Source organism: Aquarana catesbeiana, linkage group LG03 (assembly GCF_042186555.1).
Source record: "Aquarana catesbeiana isolate 2022-GZ linkage group LG03, ASM4218655v1, whole genome shotgun sequence".
In the NCBI taxonomy this organism is placed as follows: Eukaryota; Metazoa; Chordata; class Amphibia; order Anura; family Ranidae; genus Aquarana; species Aquarana catesbeiana.
In genome coordinates, this window is record NC_133326.1 from 523,614,363 (window position 1) to 523,640,746 (window position 26,384).

The 26,384-nt window shown below is 44.8% G+C and overlaps 1 protein-coding gene across 1 annotated transcript; it reads left to right on the top strand.

Moving 5' to 3' along the window:
- The first annotated feature begins 417 nt into the window (after positions 1-417).
- Positions 418-9,573, top strand: LDHB (lactate dehydrogenase B). Its single transcript, XM_073621226.1, has 8 exons — positions 418-608; positions 4,645-4,778; positions 5,717-5,834; positions 6,724-6,897; positions 7,346-7,519; positions 7,851-7,968; positions 8,854-8,977; positions 9,290-9,573. The coding sequence occupies exons 2-8, from the start codon at positions 4,650-4,652 to the stop codon at positions 9,455-9,457; spliced, it is 1,005 nt and encodes a 334-aa protein (XP_073477327.1). The 5' UTR covers positions 418-608; positions 4,645-4,649; the 3' UTR covers positions 9,458-9,573.
- The last annotated feature ends 16,811 nt before the right edge of the window (positions 9,574-26,384 follow it).

The window sequence follows — 26,384 nt, forward strand, 5'->3', positions numbered from 1 at the left end:
TGACACTTGCTTTGCAAGAGCTCAGGGTGTGTGCAAAAGCTCCAAATATGCATTATGCACTTTGTGCATTTCCCTCATGGCTTTTCTCACGCCGTAGTGTAAATGAGCCCCTTACATTGGCAGAAAGGATGTGTAAAAAAAAAAATATAAAATCCTGCCATTGTCTGAATACTTAAAGCATAGGAATGTTTTCTGAACTTGAAACTGTGGCACAGCATGGGTTAACAGGAACCAGAACTAGTTCCTTATCTGCAACAGCTTTTGTCTGTCTGCGCTCAGGGATAATAAAGATGGCTATACAGCGTGTGTGTGTATGCTGTCTTTCTCCACGCTTTTTCTGAGGTGCACTGCTGTAACAATGAGGCTCCTGTATGGCCTTGAAATTTTAGGCTAGGAAGTATAGTGTGAGCAGAAGGGCTGGACCTAGGGTGTCCTTGCAGTGCTGTCCTTGGAGGGGATTGAGTGAGGTGATGGGGTGTGTCTGCCATGTAATGATGTAGTCACAGCTCCAGACCTAAACCAAGGATCTGGCCACTCCTCTAGCTCATTCACACAGAAGCTGAAGCCACATTGAGATCTCGCTCCAGCCTTCCACAGCCTAAGATCATGTATGTATATGCTGCTCTTTATTTGGCTTCTGTTCTATGCATGCCTTTACTGTGCCTTTCTTCTGGCAGCAGCGCAGGGGTTAAACCCAGTGCTTTGTACATCTCACTAGTGGCATCAGCAGGATGAAGCGTCACTCTGTTACGCTTCTATCTTATTGCAGGAGGACCGGTGTGTCCCTGCCCTATGATACCCTGGCATCTCCTTAGACTTGGCAGTAGCTTCAGTGATGCTTTCATTGCTGCCTTTTCTGATCTCTATTCTAGTTCATAGGAATGTCATATTTTATTCTGTACCAAGGCTCCTTAAACTGTTTTATGCTGGTATTCCTGCTGCGTAATATTGCTGCTTTAAAAAAAAAAAAAAAAAAAAAAAGCTTTGTCTTGACAATGGAATCCAGCACAGGCCTGTTTGTAGGACGAGAGCTGGAGGCTTGCCAGATCTCTACGTCTGCATTTTTAAGGCCCTGCTTAACGACCATTTTCTACGTATGAAGGCATTGCTGACGTCCTCGCTGTCGGTTTTCCGTTCTCTTCCTGATTCTAAAAATACTTGGTCGTCCTTTTGACTCAAAGATCCGTTCCTATTTTCTCGATTCTATGATTTACACTGATTATACAATCTGATTGTATAACTTCTTTATTACAACTGTAGTGTAGGGGACTGCCTGAATTTGATACAAATAAAATGAATGGTTTAGGTTTTGTCTTAAAGTGGTTGTAAACCCTGTTCCACCACTTGTACCTGCAGGTAAGGCTTACCTGTAGATACTGTAAATATCTCCTGCACGGTTTAATTTACCATATATGCTTGCTCGGTGCATGTGCACTGAAGAAACAGCTTGGTTGTGCTGTTACCAAAGGGCTTGTGCCGTGACTGGCGGGGCTCCCACATGCATGTGCGCGAGTGATGTCTTTGCGGCTCTGGTCAATCACAGCGCCGGAGCCTGCGAACCCAGAGACAACTGGGGGGGGGGGTATGGGGTGGCGGCGGCATGTTGCCGGTCACAGTGGTGTATGGGGACCGCTGCAACAGCTTAGTTCTATAGTAAGTATTTCATAATAGCTAGTATGCAATGCGTTCTAGCTCAATATGCCTTTTTGTCTAGCGGGGGTCTATTTACACCCACACTCACCCACACACACTCACCCTACACAGACAAAGATGTGCTGCAGGCAAGACATGTGGCCTCTATTGGGTCCTTAGCTCTAGCGTTGGATGGTATGATTCATCACTATGTGCCGACCAGCATAGGAGTAATGGCTGCCGCTCTGCATTTTTTTTTTTTTTTTTTTTTTTTTTTAAGTATAACTGCTCTTAGTAAACGGAGATGAGGATGACACAGCCCCCAGTGCTAAGATGAGTGTTTCATAATTGACATGTGAGTTCTTGGAAGTTCTTACGATACAGGAAACTGAACATCTAGTTAGTAACTTGGAGGAACATCACAGATCTAACGTTTAGGGTAGGAGGCTCTCTTCTAAATCTCTGGGGCTGCACATGGCCCTTGAACTTCAGCTAATGTAGTACACTCAGATAAGGGGGCTCTATATGGAGCACAAACATGGAAACCTTGCTTTATAGCAGTGATGTCTGTCAGTCTTGTATGTGTCTCCCATCAGAGGAGGAACTTAAGACCCCCTATATCAAAGTTAACCAGTACTGTGACTTTGACTGTACACTAGTAGGAAAAAAAAATTCTATTATCCGGCCATCCTGTAGAGCAAGGATATGCAATTAGCAGACCTCCAGCTGTTGCAAAACTACAAGTCCCATCATGCCTCTGCCTCTGGGTGTCATGCTTGTGGCTGTCAGTCTTGCTATGCCTCATGGGAGTTGTAGTTCTGCAACAACTGGAGGTCCGCTTATTGCATATCCCTGCTGTAGAGGTTGCATGAGGGGCATGTGTTGCGATTTTGAGAACCTTCCTTTCTGATACATGGGGAATGCACCTGCTAGTTGAATTTATTGAAAGAGTGATGCAATATCCCTGACGAAGATCGTATAATTACTACTATTTGAAACTCGTCGGATGAACCGCTTCTTTTCGTTACCATCAGTTGTTCTGGAGGTCCCTGAATTTTTTAGTGGACGGTATCACTTTTTCAAATGTACAATGCTTTTAACATGGACATGTAATGTGTCGGAATTTCTAATGAACTTTTTCTATGAAATTTGTCTATAAATATTTTGTAAAATGAATCTTTCACTCTTTTTTTTTTTTTTTTTTTTTTTTTCTTCCTCCTTTAAAAATCCCAAATTGGAGGTTCTCTAAATTTTTGTTCCTTGCATTGCTTCCCTTGTGTGAAATCCCCTGGTGGTCCTGCCAGTCCCTCTGCTTTCCTATCACACTAGGCAGGAGAACAGTTTTTAGTTTTCAGGCTGTGCTGAGAACTTGGCCTGCTCCCTCCAATGATCAGGTTTGTTTGTTTGTTTGTTTTTTTTTTTTTTTTTTTTTTTCATTCAGCCTGTCCCCATCCATCCATATCATACAATGCCAATGGATAATCCAGTCTGGCTATCATGCCGATTGTCAGAATCTGACCTACTACACTTTTCCTTTTTGGCTTTATTTGGTAATTGAGGATGCGAGGTAAAGAGTGGTGACAAGTACCACTCAAATGGCTATCGTGTGGGTTTCTGTCTTTAAAAAAAAAAAAAAAAAAAAAAAATCTGGAACCAAATACTGTGTGGCCTCTTTTTAATGGAGGTGCCATGAAATTGACATTGCATGACTTATCACTTGCTACTAAGAATTAAAAGCTGCGACGTCCAGCTGAAGTTAGGTTTTCGTACTGCAATGCACTATAAATGGTAACCTGGAAATCTTTTTGCAGATAGGGGGTATGTTGTCAGGGCACACTGGAGATGTGGACTGTTGCTCAACACAGAGCAGTCCAGGTCTCAGCAGTTGCACGCTCACTTTGCAGTGTTCAATTTAACAGCGTTTGTGTTCCCTCAAATTAAAGGCCTGCTTTAATACATTGTAATACAGCGTGCAAATGGGCCAATTTGTTAGTGTAGAATAAACCAATATGTTTCAATCAAGCCACTATTTCCAAAAGGGGGGGGGAAGCTGCTCATTTTGGAAGTGCTTTTATACCCCAAGATAACTACTCTGCTGAAGCAAGACTAGTTTGTGGGCTACTGTACCTGCAGGAAATTGTAAAACAGCCCATTCAGTTTAAAATGGAAATGAAAGTATGTAGCTGCATGAGGGAGCTCAGCTATGGTAGGAGTAACAGCAGACACTGGTCTTCCCACTGAATGACTGTGACGGGGGGCAGCAGCATGTCAACACAAGTCTATTAATTGGAGGGAGCAGGCTGAGTTCCCAGCACAGCCAGAAAACTGACCATGCCGTGCTCATTCCTAGTGTGGGCAGTGAAGCAGAGGGGCATTTGGCAACTCCAGTTATTTTACACAAATAGGATACTTTTTGTTTAAAAAAACACATGGTACAGCAGGCACACATCAGAAATGGGGTAACTTGGTTTAAGAACTGATGGTGCCCCATGCATCCTGACAGCAGAACTTTTGGTGTGGGAGAGCATGCATGTTAGTGCAGTCTGCACATCTGAACTTAGTCTAATGGAGACACGAGTATCGAATGCCCTTAATTATGGGCACCTTATTTTCAAATCCTTCCCTTGCTTCTGAGTTTGACATTTTCTGTGCCACTGATAAAACATGGCAGGAAATCTTAGACTGATGGGACAGCTGGAGAAAAGGAGCTTGCACAATTTTAAAATGGCCGGAAGCTTTCAGATCCTTACTGGGGAATAATGGTTAGTGGAATGCAGGCAATTACCTGTAAAGACTAGCTTCAACCCTTTTGGCTGTATAGGTTGGTAGGTGATTGCTGCAAACTAAGTATTTGGACATGCTTTTCAGTACTTTACATATTGTAAAGCTGTTTGTTTTTACATTGGTCTTTATAGCACTGGAGTATGTACTACTGACTCACAATTTCATGTGCCAGGTGCCACAAATTAAATTTTTTTTTTTTTTTTTTTTTTTTTTTTTCTCTTCCCTTAGACACCATGGCAACTGTACAAGACAGCCTTCTTTCTTCTGTGGCAAAAGAGAAGACCAGTACTCCCAAAAACAAGGTGACAATCGTAGGTGTTGGTCAAGTTGGCATGGCCTGTGCCGTCAGCGTCCTTCAGAAGGTATGTGCTAAAAATAACTTGGCTATTGTTGAACATGCGTCTGTGTCCTACAGAGAGGTGACCTTCACTTGGTCATATCAGACTACACAGAGCTTTAACTGCTGCTAGGCTTTTGAATAGCTTGGATGCTGAAGAGTTTGTGGGTTTTACAGAAGGGGGGGTTGCAGACTTTTAGAAACTGGGGTGGTTTTAGCCCAATCTGGACCCTGAGCATTTAACATATTGTATGCATGTTTTTACTTGCACATAGTGTAAGGCCTTGCTCAACTAGAAGAGATTACCTCCCCTCTACAGGTTCATTAGTAATTCACAGGCTTTGCAAGACAAAACCACTCTGCAATGGCATGCACCTGCTGGTAGGTTCTACTGACTGACTTTGGTGGGTTCCTTTGCAAGCAGCACTGTGAACCCCCATGGCAATGTGTGTAGACCTGAGCAGTAACCATTTGGTGGGTAGTTAAAAATTGAGAGATGCAGCTGTTTTTGTTGCCCCTGTGAACTCTGCCTAAAATGGGTCATCGAAATATGATGGCACTGCACCCATCTGTGGTATGCCAACCAAAATCTAGTAATGAATGGAATTGGGAAAAGTCTGTCAAATGTTTGTTGCTGTCCACAGATCTTCCCTAATGGGAGACCCAGCAAAAAATTTGTAACTATTCTAGCCCTACTTCATGCTGGACAGTGTAGTGCCATTGAATTATCCTTGGAAGGGATTTACTAAAATCTGGAGCAACTGAATAGTACCACATAAACTTGTATTCAGCTTGTTTTGTTGAGCTATGAAAATAAGCTGGTTGCCATGCATGGCTATTCCAGATTCTGTTTGCTCCAATCTTGGTAAATTTACCCTAATGTGTCTTTCTTGTCTTTGAATAAATATGGTGGATTATAAATTTATATATTATTTTTTTTTTTTTTTTTTTTTTATATATTAGGAACTGCCTGATGTGCTTGCCTTGGTTGATATCTTGGAAGATAAACTGGAGGGGGAGAAGCTGGACTTGCAGCATGGAAGTCTGTTTCTTAAAACACCAACCATTGTGGCAAACAAAGGTGGGTTTTTTTTTTTTCTTCCCCCCCCCCCCCCCCCCTTGCTCAGACTAAAATTTGTAGACATTACTCTTTGGAGTAACAACTTTTTATTGTGTGTTCAGTGCATGTTTTGTAAGGAGAGAAAGTGGCAAATTTAACAAGTTGATACTACCAGATATCCAATGGGCTTGTAATGTGTCTATGCTGCATGAGGTCTCAAGTGTTATCAGCCCCAGAAATGTGTAGTGGGCTACAGAATATAGACTCCTTGGGCTATGGAGAGGTTTTCTGTACTCTATGATCAGGTGCAATTGGCCTGGTGTTACAACACTGCTCCATAGAATCTGTACAGTAATGTGTTGTCACCTGAGACTGGAAGTGTTGGTAGGATCACCAGGTCATGGAGCAAAGCCTGGGGGTAGAAACAAATGCAGTCATCACTGTTAAGAACTGGTGAGCTGCAACCTATTTGTTCTTGGCTTGATGCACTTTAAAATGGTCATTGCAGGCACTACTGGTACCTGGATCATGCTAACAAACGCTAATGGTGTACTATTGTTAGAACATGGGCTTCTCTTGGCTACCAAAGCCTTCAGAAATAACCATGCTAGTGTGGAAATGGGTTTTTTTTTTCTTCTGCTTTACTTGTCCCTCCTATCTTGCATCTGAACTTCTGTTGGTCTCATAATGTGGGATTCCAGAATGTGGTTCAACATGACTTTCTTACAAAAACTTGTGTTAAGATCTATTCAAGGGAAAAGCTGCTCAGCTCTAATCCACTGACTTCAGTATGCTAAGGCCATAGTACAGTGCAATACTGCTACTTTACCTGTTCAATAAACCAACTAATAGGGCTGTGAAGACTAGAACAGTTGGTCTCACTTGTATTTTGTTTCTTGTCTGTCTGCAGACTACTCAGTAACAGCTGACTCTAAACTTGTTGTGGTCACTGGTGGAGTCCGTCAACAGGAAGGGGAGAGCCGTCTGAACCTTGTGCAGAGAAATGTCAATGTCTTCAAGTTTATTATCCCTCAGGTGGTAAAACACAGCCCTGATGCCACTATCCTTGTGGTTTCCAATCCAGGTAAGTAAATGTTGTCCTAATCTATCTTGTATTGGGCAAAACCACTGATAAAGAGTGGCAGGATTATTAGCTATAGCACTTGACTACAAAATGCTACTTTAATTGTTCCTTTCAAGAATGCATATTTGCTGAGGAGATGATCCTGGTTGCTTCCTGGACTAGTGCTATGCAGAAAAGCATGGTGTGCAGTGTTAATACCTGTTTTGTTTTATATGAGCTATTGCATTTCATAGGTTGGACTTGTGTCTTTTTTCAACCTCCCCTACTATAACTATGTGTTAGGGGTAAAATAGTGGCTTTTTTTTTTTTTCTTAGTAAAATTATAACTTAAAGGGAGTGACAGCAGCCAACCAATAGTATGCTTTTTAAGAACTGATAAAATACCAGTTGGAAGCTTGCTACTCAAACCAATATGGTGACTTTTTTTTTTTTTTTTTTTTTCTTGTAGTTGATATCATGACCTATGTAACATGGAAACTAAGCGGTTTGCCACAGCACAAAGTCATTGGAAGTGGAACCAACTTGGATTCAGCAAGGTTTCGCTACCTAATTGCCCAGAAACTTGGCATCAACACTTCAAGCTGCCATGGCTACGTTTTGGGTGAACATGGGGATTCCAGTGGTAAGGGACAATGCTGATTTTACTAATGTATGGCGTCTGTCTGCAGCTCTGTACCTCCTTGGTGGAGTGGACTTCTGTAGCAATACAGACCAAGGTACTTTTGTTAGACGCTGCTGGTCTGTTGGGAGTTCCTCTGTGGATTGGACATGAGAACAGTAGTTCAGAATAAGGGTGGCCTGCCACATGATGGGAAGGTGAAGCATCATGGGTCTGAGTGACGCAATTGACAGGTCTGAGGAAAGCAAAGCGGTAAAAGGCTAGGGGAAGACCTTGCACATAAACCTTTACAAACCTTGTGGCCATTTCTTAAATGTGTTTTAATCTTTAACAGTTCCCATTTGGAGTGGAGTGAATGTTGCTGGAGTCGCCCTTCAGTCACTTAATCCTGATATTGGAACTGACAAGGATCCAGAGAACTGGAAACAGGTCCATAAAGATGTGGTTGCCAGGTAAGTCTTCTGGATTCTCAGATCTGCACTGGAAAACATCTATGCTGTCAAACTTTCCCATTGTTTCTCCACCACTTGCTCTGTGTATCTGATCCTTTTTAGACTGCAAAAGTCACATGCAATACTTCTAAAACTGTAAGATTATTTTTTGCTAAGGCTCTGGCCCTGATTTCTCTAAATCGGAGGTCTCAAACTGGCAGCCCTCCAGCTGTTGCAAGGCTGATGGTTACAAGCATGACTCCCACAGGCAGAGGCATGACGGGACTTGTAGTGTCACAACAGCTGGAGGCCCCTGCTCTAAATCATTATTGCACTTAAGCTGGCAACAGCTTCAGCCATGGGTCAGTGTTGATGGGGAATCCCTCCCACGGAGCCATTGTGTTCTCCTAGTGGGGGGAGCCATCCCTGCTAGGAGAAAAGTGATTAATGCTAGCGGCTATAGAAGCTGCTAGCTAAAATCAGACAGGCTGGTTGTACCAAAGTTGATTGAGGTCCTTCAGCCTGCCCATACATCGGTCTATGGCTGGCTTTAACGTATTAAGTCACTTGTGCCTTTTGTAATATAGCACAATATTGCTTGAGGCCACATTGGTGTGCCTTCAGTAGTACAACCGCTTTGATGGCTTTTGGACAATGGTCCTAATTCATTATGTACTGGCACAATAGCCAACAAGCAGTTTTCAGTGACTCTGATTACACTTTATGGTATGCCAATAATTTGGGGGGTTGGTGAAGTGCAAGGAAGCTATTGGGCCCTTTTTGAAGGGTTTCTGTACATGAGGGGTAACTATTGGGTGTGTCAACTTTAATACATAGCACATGCCTTGTGATGTGGCCTCATGTCACAAACTCTTGCATATTAAGATTTTTATTTTGCCATTGTAGTGCTTATGATGTAATCAGACTAAAAGGATACACCAACTGGGCTATCGGCATGAGCGTGGCTGACCTGGCAGAGTCCATCCTTAAAAACCTGAGCAGAGTCCATCCTATTTCAACAATGGTAAAGGTAAGTAGAATTTGGTGTAGAAGGCTTTAAGTGATCTTTGAAAAACTCCACACATTTGATCCCCTCTGTAGCTGGCTTCTTAGTTCAGTTTTCATCTCGTGCTGCTGTACCATCTCCTGCATGCCCACTAACTGGCACATGGCAACCTGCTGCTATGTGGGCGGGTGTGAGACTTGCTAGAAGGTAAAATGCACCAAAACCTGCAGGGAGTAGTTCATTTCTAAATTCTTTAAGTGCAGACTCTCTAAATGTTCTCCTAATCATGGGGTTTTGTGAGTAGGTTATTAACTGGCTTTCGTCTTCCTTTTGCAGGGCTTTTATGGTATTGAGAATGAAGTCTTCCTGAGTCTCCCATGTGTCTTGAACGAACAAGGTCTAGTTCAAGTTGTGAATCAGAAACTGACAGATGATGAGAAGGCTCAGCTGCAGAAGAGTGCAGAGACCCTCTGGAGCATCCAGAAAGATCTCAAAGACCTCTGAAGTCCTAATAAAATACCATTACAGTCCACGCCTTGCCTTTCTAACAGATTCCAGGTTTATGCACACAGGTTTATAGAGTAACAATAGTTGTCAGAATAAAATCTGATGGAACTGAAGTGCTTGGTGTCTTTGAATCTCACTACAAATTGGCAAAGCCCATTAAAGGGTCACAACATGGCAACTTGTATTTATAGAATTAATCTGGCTTATTGAGAACCTTTTACTGAGATGTAGGCTGTCCTTGCTGACTTCTGGAAATAACTTCACCCAACTGTCATAAGAATCTAGTTTAAGTATTTTCAAGAATTAAATTTGCTTTTGGAAGAACAAAAAACAAATCTGCCTCAAAAGTACCATAGTTAATGTAGCGCTTTGGAGCTTCAGGCATGTGCTCATATGTGAACCGTCACAAAATGACATGTATTTAAATTGTATATGGCGTATTTTGGTGCTTTGAGCTACAAAACACTCAGGTGTGACATACAAGCGTAAAAAATAAGTTCACAAACGTGCACTTGGACTGCAGCATTGTACCCACATTCATTGGATCATGGGTGCAATGTCATGCTTCTGCAGACACTTGCTACAGCTTTCTGCCTGTACCTCTTTCAAGACTGTTTAACATGTGATCAGCTGGCCTTCTGTAAAAGGCCACTATGCTTGGCCCTTTACCCTAATCTGATCCACTGTGTCCAAGGAACATGGTGATCAGACGCTTCCTGATATGACTCCTTGCCAGAACAGGAGAGCTGCACTATAGCAGTAAATCTGCTATAGCATTGTGGGCAAGTAATCTCTATTCTCAACTTGAAAAATGTGTTCTGAGACTTGACCTCATGTAGCGTGTGACCATCCAGGAAACTTCACCTCCCATCATGCACTGCATTACAGAATAGGGTATGTTTTACCTCCGTGGAGCACACCACTTTCATTACTATAATAGAACTTCCACCCACTTTTCAGGGGCCATAATCCAGGGGTAGGCAACCTTTTGAAGTGGTGATCTATCTGAACAATATGGGAGAAGTCAAAGATCACCAGGCAGTGTCGCTTCCTCACACCTAATTTAAACCTCCAGTTGTCGTACTACCGTGTTGCAATTGCATGGCAATCATGGGTTTAAATTAGGTGGTGAGGAGGCAGCATTATGGCACCACCACCTCTTACACAGATCACTTTCAGAGGAGAAGCAGTGCTTGCTGCACTTGTGAATGATCCCTTCGTATTCGGCAGTGGCACCATTAGGGCTCAAAGGCACAAAGTGTGGGGGGAAAGACTCTGCAGTTGAGTACGTTTTACCGCCTCCAATTCCCCCCCTCACTGCAGTAGGGTACAGACACAAGATATGCTCAGCATCTTTCCAAATAACTGATCTGCTTTATTTTAACGCAATTGAAGGTGTGTGTGTGTGGGGTTTTTTTTTTTTTTATACTCTTGATTACGTAGGCATCACATTAATATTACAATTGTATGTTTTATGGTAACAAGGGGCATTACATAGGCTGGCTAATTCTAATCAGGACTCAAAAGAATGCAAATATGTACTGAAAACATTATTAGTGCTGTGTGCACAGTGAGGGCAATTTGCAATACATACAAAACTCTGCATGATTCTTGGTCCCTGTGGACTTTTGTGGTAACCCAGTTACCCATTGTGGATTCCTGTCCACTTTAACCATTAATCTAGGGGCTCGGTATAGGTGGCACCGCACCTTTGGTTCATATATAGCGCTCCTTGTGCGCTGGGCATTTTTAAGGGTCTCTTACCCTTCATTCCCTTAATTTAATTCCCATAATGACTGGCCAGTCGCCTATACCCTCTTGCCTCTAAACTACATCTAGCAGATGTACTACATATACCTGTGAACAGCACTATTCTTCCCTGTCTTATCTATAACACTCCGACAGACAGTGAAAACATAACATATAACCACCAATCAATACAGTTCGATTAAGGAGTAAAATAGGTACCCTTTGTCCCGAAAATGCCTTACCGATCAAGGAAGTCTGATAACTCAAATCACCTGTAAAGCCCCTCCTGGCTGGCTCGCCACTTGAGTTGGACATTTTGATGATAGGCAATGCCTATACTCATATTGATTAGTGGTTCCAAATTAATTAAAATACTGCAGTAGGGAACAGACACAAAAGATACACTCAACATCTTTCCAAATAACTGTTCTGCTTTATTATGATGCAATTGAATAAGGCAAAGAATGGGGTTTGAAAGAGAAATCTGGACAGGGACCTCTCCAACTAGGTCCAATCTCTTACAAAAAATTTTTTTTAGGACTATTACGGTACCAAGAGGGATGTAAAAAGACTTTGGTAAAAAAAATAAAGAAATTTATTTGAAATCACAATAAAAAGTCCTGCAAGGGACACATATACATTGTCATGGTTTAACATACACAAAGAACAGTGATTGTTACAGCATTGTTGACACTTAATTAATAGAACTAATGCCCACACAGATGCATGAACAGAGGTTGTATAGTATAATACTTGCAGACGTGACCTACAGTTTCGCGGTCACAGCCGCTTCTTAAGGAGGCGTCTGATAGCATATAATCTACAAAGATGAAGAGAACAATACAGTATCAACATAACAAGAAAATGGAACAATGTCATAAGAAACACTCAATGTTGGAGAACATGTTTGAAGTTAAAAAGTTGCACTCACCAACCTATAACCAAAAAGGTTTTCTGAAGCGATACTGTGAGATGCCCTCTAGAGGCGTTTCCCCCGGGGGCGGGCCAGGGAGGCAAATTTAGGTGAAACTGTTGTAAATAAATATAGTAGAGACGAAATTTAGAATTTAATAAGGCATGTGTTCTGCTTGAGAAACCACCCGGGAGTGTCAAGTTAACAGGTGGAAAGGCAAAGAAAGGGGAAAAGGAGGGGGGGTTAACTTGACACTCCCGGGTGGTTTCTCAAGCAGAACACATGCCGTATTCTAAATTTCGTCTCTACTATATTTATTTACAACAGTTTCACCTAAATTTGCCTCCCTGGCCCGCCCCCGGGGGAAACGCCTCTAGAGGGCGTCTCACAGTATCGCTTCAGAAAACCTTTTTGGTTATAGGTTGGTGAGTGCAACTTTTTAACTTCAAACATGTTCTCCAACATTTAATTGAGTGTTTCTTATGACATTGTTCCATTTTCTTGTTATGTTGATACTGTATTGTTCTCTTCATCTTTGTAGATTATATACTATCAGACGCCTCCTGAAGAAGCAGCTGTGACTGCGAAACTGTAGAGGTCACGTCTGCAAGTATTATACTATACAACCTCTGTTCATGCATCTGTGTGGGCATTAGTTCTATTAATTAAGTGTCAACAATGCTGTAACAATCACTGTTCTTTGTGTATGTTAAACCATGACAATGTATATGATGTGTCCCTTGCAGGACTTTTTATTGTGATTGGTAAAAAAATAAAGAAATTTATTTGAAAAGTCTTTTTACATCCCTCTTGGTACCGTAATAGTCCTAAAAAAAATTTTTTGTAAGAGATTGGACCTAGTTGGAGAGGTCCCTGTCCAGATTTCTCTTTCAAACCCCATTCTTTGCCTTATTCATTTCCAGGATGATGGTACCTACTAACAATACTATACCTCTCCGTGTAAACCATGTGGCACACATTTGAATTCCATGATGCAATTGAAGGTTTTTATACACATTATTACGTAGGTATCACATTAATTACAATTGTATGCTTATGGTAACAAGGGGCATTACATAGGCAGGCTAATTCTAATCAGGACTCGAAAGAATGGAAGCATGTACTGAAAACATTATTAGTGCCGTGTGCACAGTGCGGGCAGTGTGAAATACAATTACATACAGAACTTACAAATTTCCATTAGTCTACCCTCTTTTGATCACTAACCATACCTGCTATCACCTTTACCCTCCACATGCTTATGTGATGGTAGTCCTGGCCAAAGAGGCAAAAACTCCATTGTGGAGAAAATAGCTGAGCAGCTTTTTCATTACAAAATGACTTTTCTCGAATCGTCTTCCAGGGCAGCATCTGAGAGATAGGCTCCTCCCTGAAACAGGAAACACATTAGTCCACCATTATAAATTTCACAGTCTTACCTGCGTGCCTCAGTTGTTTGTGTTTCCTCTGGACCCACAGGAGCTGCAAAAGAAACGTTTGTTATTTTGCTTCAGTCTCTGTGCTAGTTGCAGGAGACTCCCTGCCAGCATCCCATCCAGCCCTGCGGGCCTTGGGAGGGCGAGCAGGGGCAGCATATTTGAGCAGTATTGCTCTGCCTGAGATTTCAACCCTACAGAGGGGTCTGCAATCATCCCCCCCAAGCTGCAATAATGCGCTGACATTTCCCCCATGCCGCTGCTCAAGGGACCTGCTGCAGTTTTTCACCAGGGAACTCCATGTGCAAATTCTGGAAACATACTACCAGACATGAAGAGCGTACAGCGGTGTGGGTGCATGGATGTCTCAGCCCCTGAGTACTGCCGCCGGACAGGTAGGTGCCTCATGGCTTATTTTTTGTTCCTCTCCTACCCCTGTGATGTCTGCGCCCGCTTGATCGCCGGTGTTTTCGCCGCGATTGGCGTCCTGTACACGCCGCAGTACGAGCCTCTCCTCATGGAGGCCTGGTGGGGTGTACCAAGATGACGCCGGAGACACTTCCGGGTTAGCGGCCATTTTCCTGGAGCCTGCTCCCAGGGACTCAGAATGGGCTACGGTTACATCACTTCCGGGGGCGGGGATTTAAAAAAAAAAAAAAAAGGATTTTTAACAATAGCAAATATATCAATATAAATGCATACTGCAGCAGAGCCCCCTTCCCTATTGGAACCAAAAGGGAGGATACCAATTGCAGCGGCATGTGCAGGTATATCCACCAACCTGCACAGGGTCAGCTGGGGGTGGGGCCGGAGCTTAAACAGGAAGCAGTTAAAAAGGCCCCTCTAAGCAGAGGATCCTGGTGGCTGACCATGTCTGACGCTTTTCCACCCTGCCCTGCAGATCCTGCAAGCCAGGACAGCTCCAAGGTAAGCCAGAATACTCCAGAGTCACCTCTGTCTTAACCTTACTGTAAAACTGCCTACTTACAGGCAGCCTTTACCCGCCTACCTCATGGTGACCTTTTTTGTGCTTGCTTTCAGGCGAAGACCCCTGAGCAAAGGGAAGTGGAATGCAACAAAGCGTGTGCTTCGTGCAGACACCGGTTTTCCCCAGAATGGGGAAAAAACCCCTATAATGTATAGACAAAATGGTGGCCAAAGAATCGCAAGGGTATCTGAAAGATCTGCTCAACTCTTTCAAGAAAGAAATACAGAGCACTATGGTGCCTCTACGCTCAGCTATTAAAAAGTTAGAAGCGCCATCAAGCGTCAGTCAGACCAGTACCCCGTCTGCCACCGGATATGTGTTCCTTGAGGTAACAGGGAACAGACAGAACAAGAAGAGGATTCGGATGAATCCGAATCGGAGAATGAACTTTGCTCAGACTCCGACGAGGAAGATGCGGTTTCAGAAGGCAACTTTATTTCTATCAGAGGATACGAATAGCCCTCTAAAAGCATAGCGGACACGCTAGGTATTAAAGAACATAAATCCGCAGAACTCAGTCTCGTGTTTTTTGCCGGTGCGGTGTTGGGGGAGATCGGGCGGTCCCAGGGTTCTGACCAAGGTCGTACGATGTCAGGAGGGTTCTGAGCATCCAATAACCATCCAGCTTTTAGCCCATCAGCTGATCTACTGTACAAGCAAAGGCCCTGGCTGGGTATAAGCCATCTGCCCGACTTTGCTTGCCAGCTGGTAAGCAGGTTTTTCTTAAGGTGGCGGCACGTTTGATTTGATTTGGTTCACCCTGGTGTTTGACTCATTAGATTGAACTGTCTACTGATTTACCCACAAGCAATTGTATGGAATTTCCATTTATTAGCGCAGCTTCCTTTATCCTTTTCACAATACATGACAAGATGTATAAAGAGCTGCAACCCAGGAAGCCTAGAACATTCCCTGTACACCAAACTCTTAAAAATATCTTTTTAAAAAAAAAAAAAAAGGGAAGACCCAGAGAAAAAACTCTTCATGCCAGCCACAGTCAAACGCAGACCCGTTTGCAGAGACAGACACCAAAACCTGGGCTAAATGCCCCAAAGTGGATGCTTCTCTGGCAAAAGTCACAAATAAATCTGACCAGTTGCTGACCGCCGCACGACGATGTACGTCGGCAGAATGGCACGGGCAGGCAAAAGGACTTACAGGTACGTCCTTGCCTGCCCGCGGGTGGGGGGTCCGATCGGACCACCCCCGGTGCCTGCGGCGGTCGCATTCAGGTCAGGGGCGATCAAAGGTGAGGGGGAGGCCACTCATTCGTGGCTCCCCCCTCGCAATCGCTCCTGGCCAATGATGGGCTTCCTCGGCTTCTGTAATGTAAACAGAAGCGGAGGAAGTGATGTCACTCTCCTCGAGCAGGTCTTTTCGTTCCGGCGCCGAGGAGAGAAGATATCCAAGTAAGTTTGCACCAACACTACACTAACAGTAGAACACGCAGGCACACTTGTCACCCCCTGATCACCCCCTGTACCCCCTGTCACACTGACACCAAAAGCAGTTTTTTTTTTTTCTGATTATTGCATTGGTGTCAGTTTGTGACAGTTATAAGTGTTAGGGCAGTTAGGGTTAGCCCCCTTTAGGTTTGGGGTACCCCCCTTTAGGTCTAGGGTACCCCCCTAATAAAGTTTTAACCCCGTGATCACCCCCCGTCGCCAGTGTCACTAAGCGATCGTTTTTCTGATCGCTGTATTAGTGACACAAGTGACGCTAGTTGGGGGGGCAAGTATATAGGTTCGCCGTCAGTGTTTTATAGCGACAGGGACCCCTATATACTACCTACTAAAGGTTTTAACCCCCTGATTGCCCCCTAGTTAACCCTTTCACCAGTGATCACCATATAATTGTTAAGGGTGACGCTGGTTAGTTAGTTTTTTATTATAGTTTATTATAGTTTTAGGGCACCCGCCGTTTATTACCTTATAAAGGTTTAACCCCCTGATCACCCGGCGGTGATATAAGTTACATTTTTAGGGTCAGATAAGGTCTGCGTCGCCCCAGGCAGCGTCAGGTTAGCGCCAGTACTGCTAAAACCCACGCACGCAGCATACACCTCCCTTAGTGCTATAGTATCTAAACGGATCGATATCTGATCCGATCAGATCTATACTCCCCAGTAGTTTAGGGTCCCCCAAAAAAATGCAGTGTTAGCGGGATCAGCCCAGATACCTGCTAGCACCTGCGTTTTGCCCCTCGGCCCAGCCCAGCCCCACCCAAGTGCAGTATCGATCGATAACTGTCACTTACAAAACACTAAGCACACATAACTGCAGCGTTCGCAGAGTCAGGCCTGATCCCTGCGATCGCTAACAGTTTTTTGGTAGCGTTTTGAATCAGTCACTGACAGTCAGGAGCTTTTTTGCCTGTGAGTCTCACTAGTGTACCCCTAAATTTAGAGCCCAAAATGACAAATCGAAGGCACACTAGTGAAGAGGCCTACACGTTTCTGAGCATGACAGATAGTGAAGAGGAAGTCACTCATCTGTCAGATTCAGGCTCAGAATACGATCCTGTAGAGGACAGCGGCTCCATGACAGATAGCTCTGACGACAGAGTTGTGGTCCCTGCTAAGGTCAGGCACACCAGACCCCAATCTTCTTCTTCTGTCCTTGAAGTGCAAGAACCGCAGGTCCCTCGTATGGAGCAGAGAAGTACTAGCGCCGCTATTCCTTCTGGTGAACTGGCAAGCACCAGCGGCCTAGTACACCCTGGTCGTACATCCAGCACTGCAGTATCACGTGGTGACGTGGCGAGTCCCATAAGTGCAGTTCAAGCTGGTGAGGTGGCAAGCACTAGTAGTGTCCCGCTGTCACCAAGAAGACGAACACAGGCCCGTCGTGCCCATAGCGCCCTTCCTGCTGCATTCGCCAATACGAATTGGGTACCCACCACTTCTGCAGCACCCGTACTGCCCCCATTCACTGGCCAACCCGGAATTCAGGTGGAAACAGTTGATTTTACGCCACTGGATTTTTATTCACTGTTTTTCACCGAAGATCTCTATAGATCTATTGTGGACCAAAGCAATTTATACGCTGGTCAACACATCGCCGCTAATCCCCAGTCCTCCCTTGCCAGAGATTGGAGACCAATTACGGTCTCCGAATTTAAGCTCTTTCTGGGCCTTTCCCTTAACATGGGCATAAATAAAAAGAGTGAGTTGCGGTCATATTGGTCCACTGACCCAATTTACCATATGCCCGTGTTCTCTGCTTCCATGGCCAGGGCACGATACGAGCAGATTTTGTGGTTCATGCACTTCAACAACAATGAACTCTGTCGTCCTCGTGGAGACCCTGAATACGATTGGCTCTACAAAATTCGGCCCCTCGTAAACCACTTCAACCAGCGTTTTGCAGACTTGTTTACTCCCCATCAAGTTGTCTGCGTTGATGAGCCCCTGATTAAATTTTCTGGCCGCTTGTCATTCAAACAGTATCTTCCCAGCAAGCGTGCTAGATACGGGGTCAAGATGTATAAGCTCTGTGACAGGGCCACAGGCTATACATGTAGTTTTATGGTTTACGAGGGCAAAGATAGTCACGTAGAGCTGACAAACTGCCCTGACTACATAGGAAGCGCTGGCAAGATAGTGTGGGACTTGGTGTCACCCTTATTCGGAAAGGGCTACCATTTATATGTGGACAATTATTACACGAGCATGCCACTTTTTAGTCACCTTTTTGATCATCAAATTGGAGCATGTGGCACCGTGCGACCTAATCGATGGGGCTTTCCCCAGGGGCTTGTAGATTCCCGTCTTAGGCTGGGGGAGAGAGCCTGCTTGCAGTGTAATAATTTGCTCGCTATGAAGTGGAGGGACAATAAGAATGTTTTCGTTCTTACGTTCGTTCTTTCGTTCTCCCTTCATGCAGACACGACGGTCCAAATTACTACGGCGACTGGTGTTGTGGAGAAACCCTCTGTGTCCACGTATATAACCAAAATATGGGAGGGGTGGACCTCAACGACCAGTTGTTCCGCGCCGTACCTAATTGCCCGTAAGGCCAGACGCTGGTACAAAAAAGTGTCTGTATACTTATTTCAATTGGCTTTGCTGAACGCTCATGTGCTATACAGAGCTTCAGGACGGACTGGATCCTTCCTTAAATTCCAGGAAGAGATCGTCAGAGCCCTTCTGTATCCAGACGGTGCCGCACCTCACCTTCCCCAACCAAATGCAGTAAGACGGCTGCATGAGAGGCATTTTCCTTATGTCCTCCAGAGTACCCCTACCCAACGAGCCCCCCAAAGAAAATGTCGTGTCTGCAGAAAGTGCGGATTTAGGCGTGACACCCGGTATTATTGTCCCTCCTTACCTGGCAATCCTGGTCTTTGCATTGGTGAATGTTTTGAGCGCTACAATACATTAGTTGAATTTTAGCGTAGGGTACAGCATTGCACAGACTAGGACACACTTTCACAGGGTCTCCCAAGATGCCATCGCATTTTGAGAGACCCAAACCTGGAACCGTTACAGTTTTAAAAGTTATAAAAAAAATGTAAAAAAAAAAAAAATACACAAAAAAATATAAAATAAAAAACCAAAAATAGTTGTTGTTTTATTGTTCTCTCTCTCTCTCTCTATTTTCTCTCTATTGTTCTGCTCTTTTTTACTGTATTCTATTCTGCAATGTTTTATTGTTATGTTTTATCATGTTTGCTTTTCAGGTGTGTAATTTTTTTATAGTTTACTGTGTTTTAACCATTTTTTTTGTTTTCAGGTATGCCATTCAGCTGCAGCGCGGATTTATTTATCTTGACAGCAACACCGTTTGCTCCCACGATACATAAAGCCGTGACTCCAGCGCTGTCGGAGGTGATTTCACCACCACAGTTACATACTTCAGCATATATGCCGAAGCATGGGGGCAGCAGTGGGTGGAGGAGCGATTTGCTCCTGCCTTTTGCGGGAGGATGCCCCCATGCTTCGGCATATATAAACGGTGCATGTATGCCCATCATTAGAAGTGGGTGGATGAAGGGAGGTATTCCAATGGTGGGCATACCCACCGATCAATATCTTTTTTTCGTTCAGCCCACAGGCTGCATGAAAAAAAAGTTTACAATATATGCCCAACAAGGACCAGCAACGTACTGGTATGTTGCTGGACTTTGAGTGGTTATACCAGAATAATGCCTGCAGGTTTAGGTATCCTCTTGGTATCATTCTTTTCAGCCTGGCTTTCATGTAAAAGCAATTCTAGTGGCTAATTAGCCTCTAGACTGCTTTTACAAGCAGTGGGAGGGAATGCCCCCCCACCGTCTTCCATGTTTTTCTCTGGCTCTCCTGTCCCAACAGGGAACCTGAGAATGCAGCCGGTGATTCAGCCAGCTGACCATAGAACTGATCAGAGACCAGAATGGCTCCAAACATCTCTATGGCCTAAGAAACCGGAAGCTACGAGCATTTCATGACTTAGATTTTGCCGGATGTAAACATTGCCATTGGGAAAGCATTTTATCACACCGATCTTGGTGTGGTCAGATGCTTTGAGGGCAGAGGAGAGATCTAGGGTCTAATAGACCCCAATTTTTTCAAAAAAGAGTACCTGTCACTACCTATTGCTATCATAGGGGATATTTACATTCCCTGAGATAACAATAAAAATTATTAAAAAAAAATAAAAATGAAAGGAACAGTTTAAAAATAAGATAAAAAAGAAAAAAAATAATAAAGAAAAAAAAAAAAAAAAAAAAAGCACCCCTGTCCCCCCCCCTGCTCTCGCGCAAAGGCGAACGCAAGCGTCGGTCTGGTGTCAATTGTAAACAGCAATTGAACCATGCATGTGAGGTATCACCGCGAAGGTCAGATCGAGGGCAGTAATTTTAGCAGTAGACCTCCTCTGTAAATCTAAAGTGGTAACCTATAAAGGCTTTTAAAAATGTATTTAGTTTGTCGCCACTGCACGTTTGTGCGCAATTTTAAAACATGTCATGTTTGGTATCCATGTACTCGGCCTAAGATCATCTTTTTTATTACATCAAACATTTGGGCAATATAGTGTGTTTTAGTGCATTAAAATTTTAAAAAGTGTGTTTTTTCCCAAAAAAATGCGTTTGAAAAATCGCTGCGCAAATACTGTGTGAAAAAAAATAAATAAAACACCCACCATTTTAATCTGTAGGGCATTTGCTTTAAAAAAAATATATAATGTTTGGGGGTTCAAAGTAATTTTCTTGCAAAAAAAAATAATTTTTTCATGTAAACAAAAAGTGTCAGAAAGGGCTTTGTCTTCAAGTGGTTAGAAGAGTGGGTGATGTGTGACATAAGCTTCTAAATGTTGTGCATAAAATGCCAGGACAGTTAAACCCCCCCCAAATGACCCCATTTTGGAAAGTAGACACCCCAAGCTATTTGCTGAGAGGCATGTTGAGTCCATGGAATATTTTATATTGTGACACATGTTGCGGGAAAAAGACAATTTTTTTTTTTTTGTACAAAGTTGTCACTAAATGATATATTGCTCAAACATGCCATGGGAATATGTGAAATTACACCCCAAAATACATTCAGCTGCTTCTCCTGAGTATGGGGATACCACATGTTTAGGACTTTTTGGGAGCCTAGCCACGTACGGGACCCCGAAAACCAAGCACCGCCTTCAGGCTTTCTAAGGGCGTAAATTTTTGATTTCACTCTTCACTGCCTATCACAGTTTCGGAGGCCATGGAATGCCCAGGTGGCAAACCCCCCCCCAAATGACCCCATTTTGGAAAGTAGACACCCCAAGCTATTTGCTGAGAGGTATAGTGAGTATTTTGCAGACCTCACTTTTTGTCACAAACTTTTGAAAATTGAAAAAAGAAAAAAAAAATACATTTTTCTTGTCTTTCTTCATTTTCAAAAACAAATGAGACCTGCAAAATACTAGACATGTGCACAGCCAAAAAATTCGTTCATTTTCGTTTTCGTTTAATTAGTTTATTATTTTTTTTCATTTTTCGGGTCATTTGTTATGATCGCGATTCGTAAATTCGTTCATTCGTAAATGCGTTCATTCGTACATTCGTAAATTCGAACATTCGTTCATTCGCACATTCGTACATTTTTACATTTGTACATTTGTAAATTCATACATTCGTAAATTTGTAAATTCGTACATTCGTAAATTCGTAAAATCGTACATTTGTAAATTAGAAAATTCGGAAATTTGTAAATTCGAAAATTCAAAAATCTGAAATAGTAACTAACTATTAAATTATAGGTATTTTAATTTCCTTTCAAATTTGACTGTCAGTGAACGTAACAAATACAAATTTATCCGAAGTTACGTATTATCCAAAACGAAAATTGACATTTATGGTGACAATAGACCTACAGGATGCCTACCTACATGTCCCCATAAAGGAGGGTCATCAAAAATTCCTGAGGTTCACAGTACAAGGGCCAGCAATTACTCTGCACCCACAATACACAGCTCTCCTTTTCGGCATCTCCTCTGCACCAAAAATCTTCTCAAAGATAATGGCAGAAGCGTTAAAAGGTCTAAGACAACAAGGTATTGGCATAAAACCATATTTAGACAATTTACTGTTCTTTGCGGACTCAGCAGAGGCAGAGAACAACCTGTGCATAAGTATGTCCTATCTGCAAAACCGGGGATGGATAATAAATGCAGAAAAGTCTCACAGATGACCCCAAGCCAGTGAGTGGTATATTTGGGCTATATACTGGACTCCAGACTAATGAAAACCTTCCTAACGGAAGAAAAGAACGAAAAAAATCACACAGGCAGTAACCTTCCTAATAAGGACCAATGCCATAACAATCAGACAAGGTATGGCCGTACTAGGACTGATGACGTCTTCTATTCCAGCTATCACCTGGGCACAGATTCACACGAGATCTCTACAGAACTACATTCTGTCCCAGTGGGATGGCAGCCACTCATCCCTAGACAGGTCCATTTCTGTTCCAACCACAGTCAAACTAACACTACAATGGTGGCTCAATCTACTTCGATACATCAAAGGATACAAATGGGCCCAATCCGAGCCAATCAGGATCACCACTGATGCCAACGCCCCAAGCTGGGGGGTACACTTGGAGGGCCTCTGCTCACAGGGAAAATGGACCTCCAAATGGTCCCAAGCCTCCTCAAGCATGAGAGAGCTAAAAGCTGTGGGGGAAGCATTAAAAGCGTTCAAACCAGCACTACAGGGGAGAAATGTAAAGTTACAATCGGGCAACGTCACGACTGTGGTATACCTAAACAGGCAAGGTGGGACAAAGTCCCGAAGCATTCACCAATGCAAAGGCCAGGTTGGGAGGGACACTGGGGACAATGGTAGCTGGTATCTCTTCTAAATCCTCTTTTGGTGCACACGCGACATTTTTTTTGCCGTCTTCGGCCTACTTCAGATGGTGGAATGCTGAAGAGGAAGTGGCGCTCATGGAGTCGGCAAACAGCCTCAGAGCGAAGGTCTTCTTGGGGTGGTCTTTGGTGATAGATGACGGACGTGACAACTTCTTCTATGAATTTTAGGAAGGGGGCGGGGCTTTCAATGGATTTGGTGTAGACTACGTAGGAATTGTAAATGGCCAAATGGATGAGATAAATTGCTACCTTCTTATACCAAAATCGGGACCTCCTGATTGACAAATAGGGCTGAATCATTTGATCGTTAAAATCTACCCCCCCCATGTAGAGATTATAATCTTGGACACATGTTGGCTTTTCAATGGGACCTTGTCGTCTTTGTACCACAATTGCAGTGTCTTCATGGATGGTGGACATCATGTGCACGTCCCTCTTATCCTTCCACCTCAAGGCCAGCACTTCGTTGCATCTCAATGATGCTCTTTCCCCCCTTCACAGCTTTTTGTTCACTAAAGATTGTGGGAAGCCCTTTCTATTTTTTCTGGAGGTTCCACAGGCCAGGGTTTTTGCGATGTATAAGTGTTTGAAAAGGGGCAGGCTGGTGTAAAAGTTGTCAACGTAAATGTGATATCCTTTGTTTAGAAGTGGGTATGCCAGGTCCCATACAATCTTTCCAGTTGTGCCCATGTAGGCCGGGCACTCAGGGGGCTGGAGCTGGGAATCTTTTCCTTCATATATGCGGAATGCATACAAATATCCCGTGGCTCTCTCACATAGCTTGTATAACTTTACTCCGTATCTGGCCCTTTTGCTAGGAATATACTGCTTTATTCCTAGCCGGCCTGAAAAGGGTACCAGGGACTCATCGACGCAAATTTTCTGATCGGGGACATAGAGTTCTGCAAATTGTTGAGAAAAGAAATTTATCAGTGGGCGAATCTTGTATAACTTGTCGTAATTTGGATGATTGTGGGGAGGGCACTGGGTGTTGTCGCTGAAGTGAAGAAAGCGCATTATCATCTTGTATCGGGACCTGGACATTAGGGCAGAATAAATGGGCATATTGTGGATGGGGTGGGTGGACCAATAGGCATGTCCTTCATTTTTTTTTGTAATCCCCATGTTTAGGGTGAGGCCCATAAACATTTTGAACTCCTCCAAATTCAGATCTCTCCACTCAAAAGGACGGGCATAGGATGATTGGGGGTTGTTGGCAATATATTGCTGGGCATACAAATTTGTCTGGTCCACAATAAATTTCAGCATAGTGTCCGGCAAAAACATATGAAAGAAATCAATCTCTGAGAAATTTTGGGTGTTAGTCTGCACACCTGGCAGTGCTGTGAACGGGGGAATAATTGGCGATGCCGAGTTGGAAGGCAGCCATATTGGCTTGGCAAGACCATCTGGCATGTATGTAGAGGCCCTGGCTCTTGGGGGGTGTGACACTCCAGTAGTTGGATTGGAATTTCCTGTGCTGGTACTCAGGCGTGATGTGGCAGGACTGGTACTGGGTCTGGGCATTTGTTCCTGGGGCCTATCGCCGGTGGCAGCGCTGGTACTGGGCAATTGTTCCCGGGGCCTAACGCTGGTGGCAGCGCTGGTACTGGGCCTGGGAATTTGTTCCTGGGGCCTATTGGTGGTGGCAGCGCTGGTACTGGGCATTTGTTCCCGGGGCCTAACGCTGGCGGCAGCGCTGGTACTGGGCCTGGGAATTTGTTCCTGGGGCCTATTGGTGGTGGCAGCGCTGGTACTGGGCCTGGGAATATAATCCTGGTTTCCAGAGTGCCGTGCCCTTTTGGGAGGGACCCATTCTTCCTCCGAATCATTTGTCGATTCACTATTTGGTTCAAATGCCGAACTTGAATCAGAATCCAAATTGGAATCTGATGAGAACTCCCCGTTGCTCTCATCGGTCATGGAGAGGATCTGGAACGCCTCCTCACTGCTGAATACTCTTTTGGACATGACGCGGTGTGACAGGTGGCAGGTGACGGTCACTGATGGGCTGTGCGATAGGTGGCAGCTGACGTTCACTGATCGGTGATGACGGTGTGACAGGCGATGGTCACTGATGGGTGACAGGCCACGGACACTTTCTGGTGATGGGTGATGGTCACTAAAAGGTGACAGGTGATCGGTGATGGCTGACGGTCACTGATGGGTGACAGGTGATGGGTGACGGGTGATGGCTGGCGATCACTGATGGGTGACGGGTGATGGCTGGCGGTCACTGATGGGTGACCGGTGATGGCTGACGGGTGACAGGTGCACCGCTGATGGTCACTGATTTGTGACGGGTGACAGGAGCACCGCTGGCGGTCACTGATGGGTGACGGGTGATGGCTGGCGGTCACTGATGGGTGACGGCTGGCGGTCACTGATGGGTGACGGGTGACGGCTGGCGGTCACTGATGGGTGATGGGTGACGGCTGGCGGTCGCTGATGGGTGACGGGTGACGGCTGGCGGTCACTGATGGGTGACGGGTGATGGCTGACGGGTGACAGGTGCACCGCTGATGGTCACTGATTTGTGACGGGTGACAGGAGCACCGCTGGCGGTCACTGATGGGTGACGGGTGACGGCTGGCGGTCACTGATGGGTGACGGCTGGCGGTCACTGATGGGTGACGGCTGGCGGTCACTGATGGGTGACGGCTGGCGGTCACTGATGGGTGACGGGTGACGGCTGGCGGTCACTGATGGGTGACGGGTGACGGCTGGCGGTCACTGATGGGTGACGGCTGGCGGTCACTGATGGGTGACGGGTGATGGCTGGCGGTCACTGATGGGTGACGGCTGGCGGTCACTGATGGGTGACGGGTGATGGCTGACGGGTGACAGGTGCACCGCTGATGGTCACTGATTTGTGACGGGTGATAGGTGCACCGCTGACGGTCACTGATGGCAGTCCCTTATGTGACAGGTGCACTTTATTGGGTGACACTGGTGACTGTTGGGTGACAGATGACACTTGGGGGGGGCGATGGGACAGGTGTGGTGTTGGTGCAGACACTACAGAACACAGATCGGTAACTCACTGCTTCTGGCTCTTCTCTCCTCACACTGGAAACGGTGTGTGAGGAGAGAAGAGCTGGTAACAGCTAGTTACCGCTCTGTGTTTACATTTATGATCGGCTGTGAATGGATCACAGCCGATAACGTGGGTAAACAGCCAGCCAATGGCTGTTTACCGGCGTCGGTGACGAGTAGTGTTCCCGGGAACACTCCGTCACCGACGTGCACGCGCAGCGCGCTCGCGATCGCGCGCGTGCGCCGTGCACAATGGGGTGGACCTATCTGTGATCGGCCGTGACTTCATCACGGCCGATCACGTGGTAAACAGCCATGTCCAATGGCTGTTCACCCCCCTTGGTGGCGAGCGGTGTCTCTGTGACACGCCGCCACCGAAGGAACAGGGATGCGCGCGCACGATCGCGCGCATTCCCTGTTTAAATGGGAGGACGTCATATGACGCCCTCCCGCAACGAGAGCCGCGCCACCT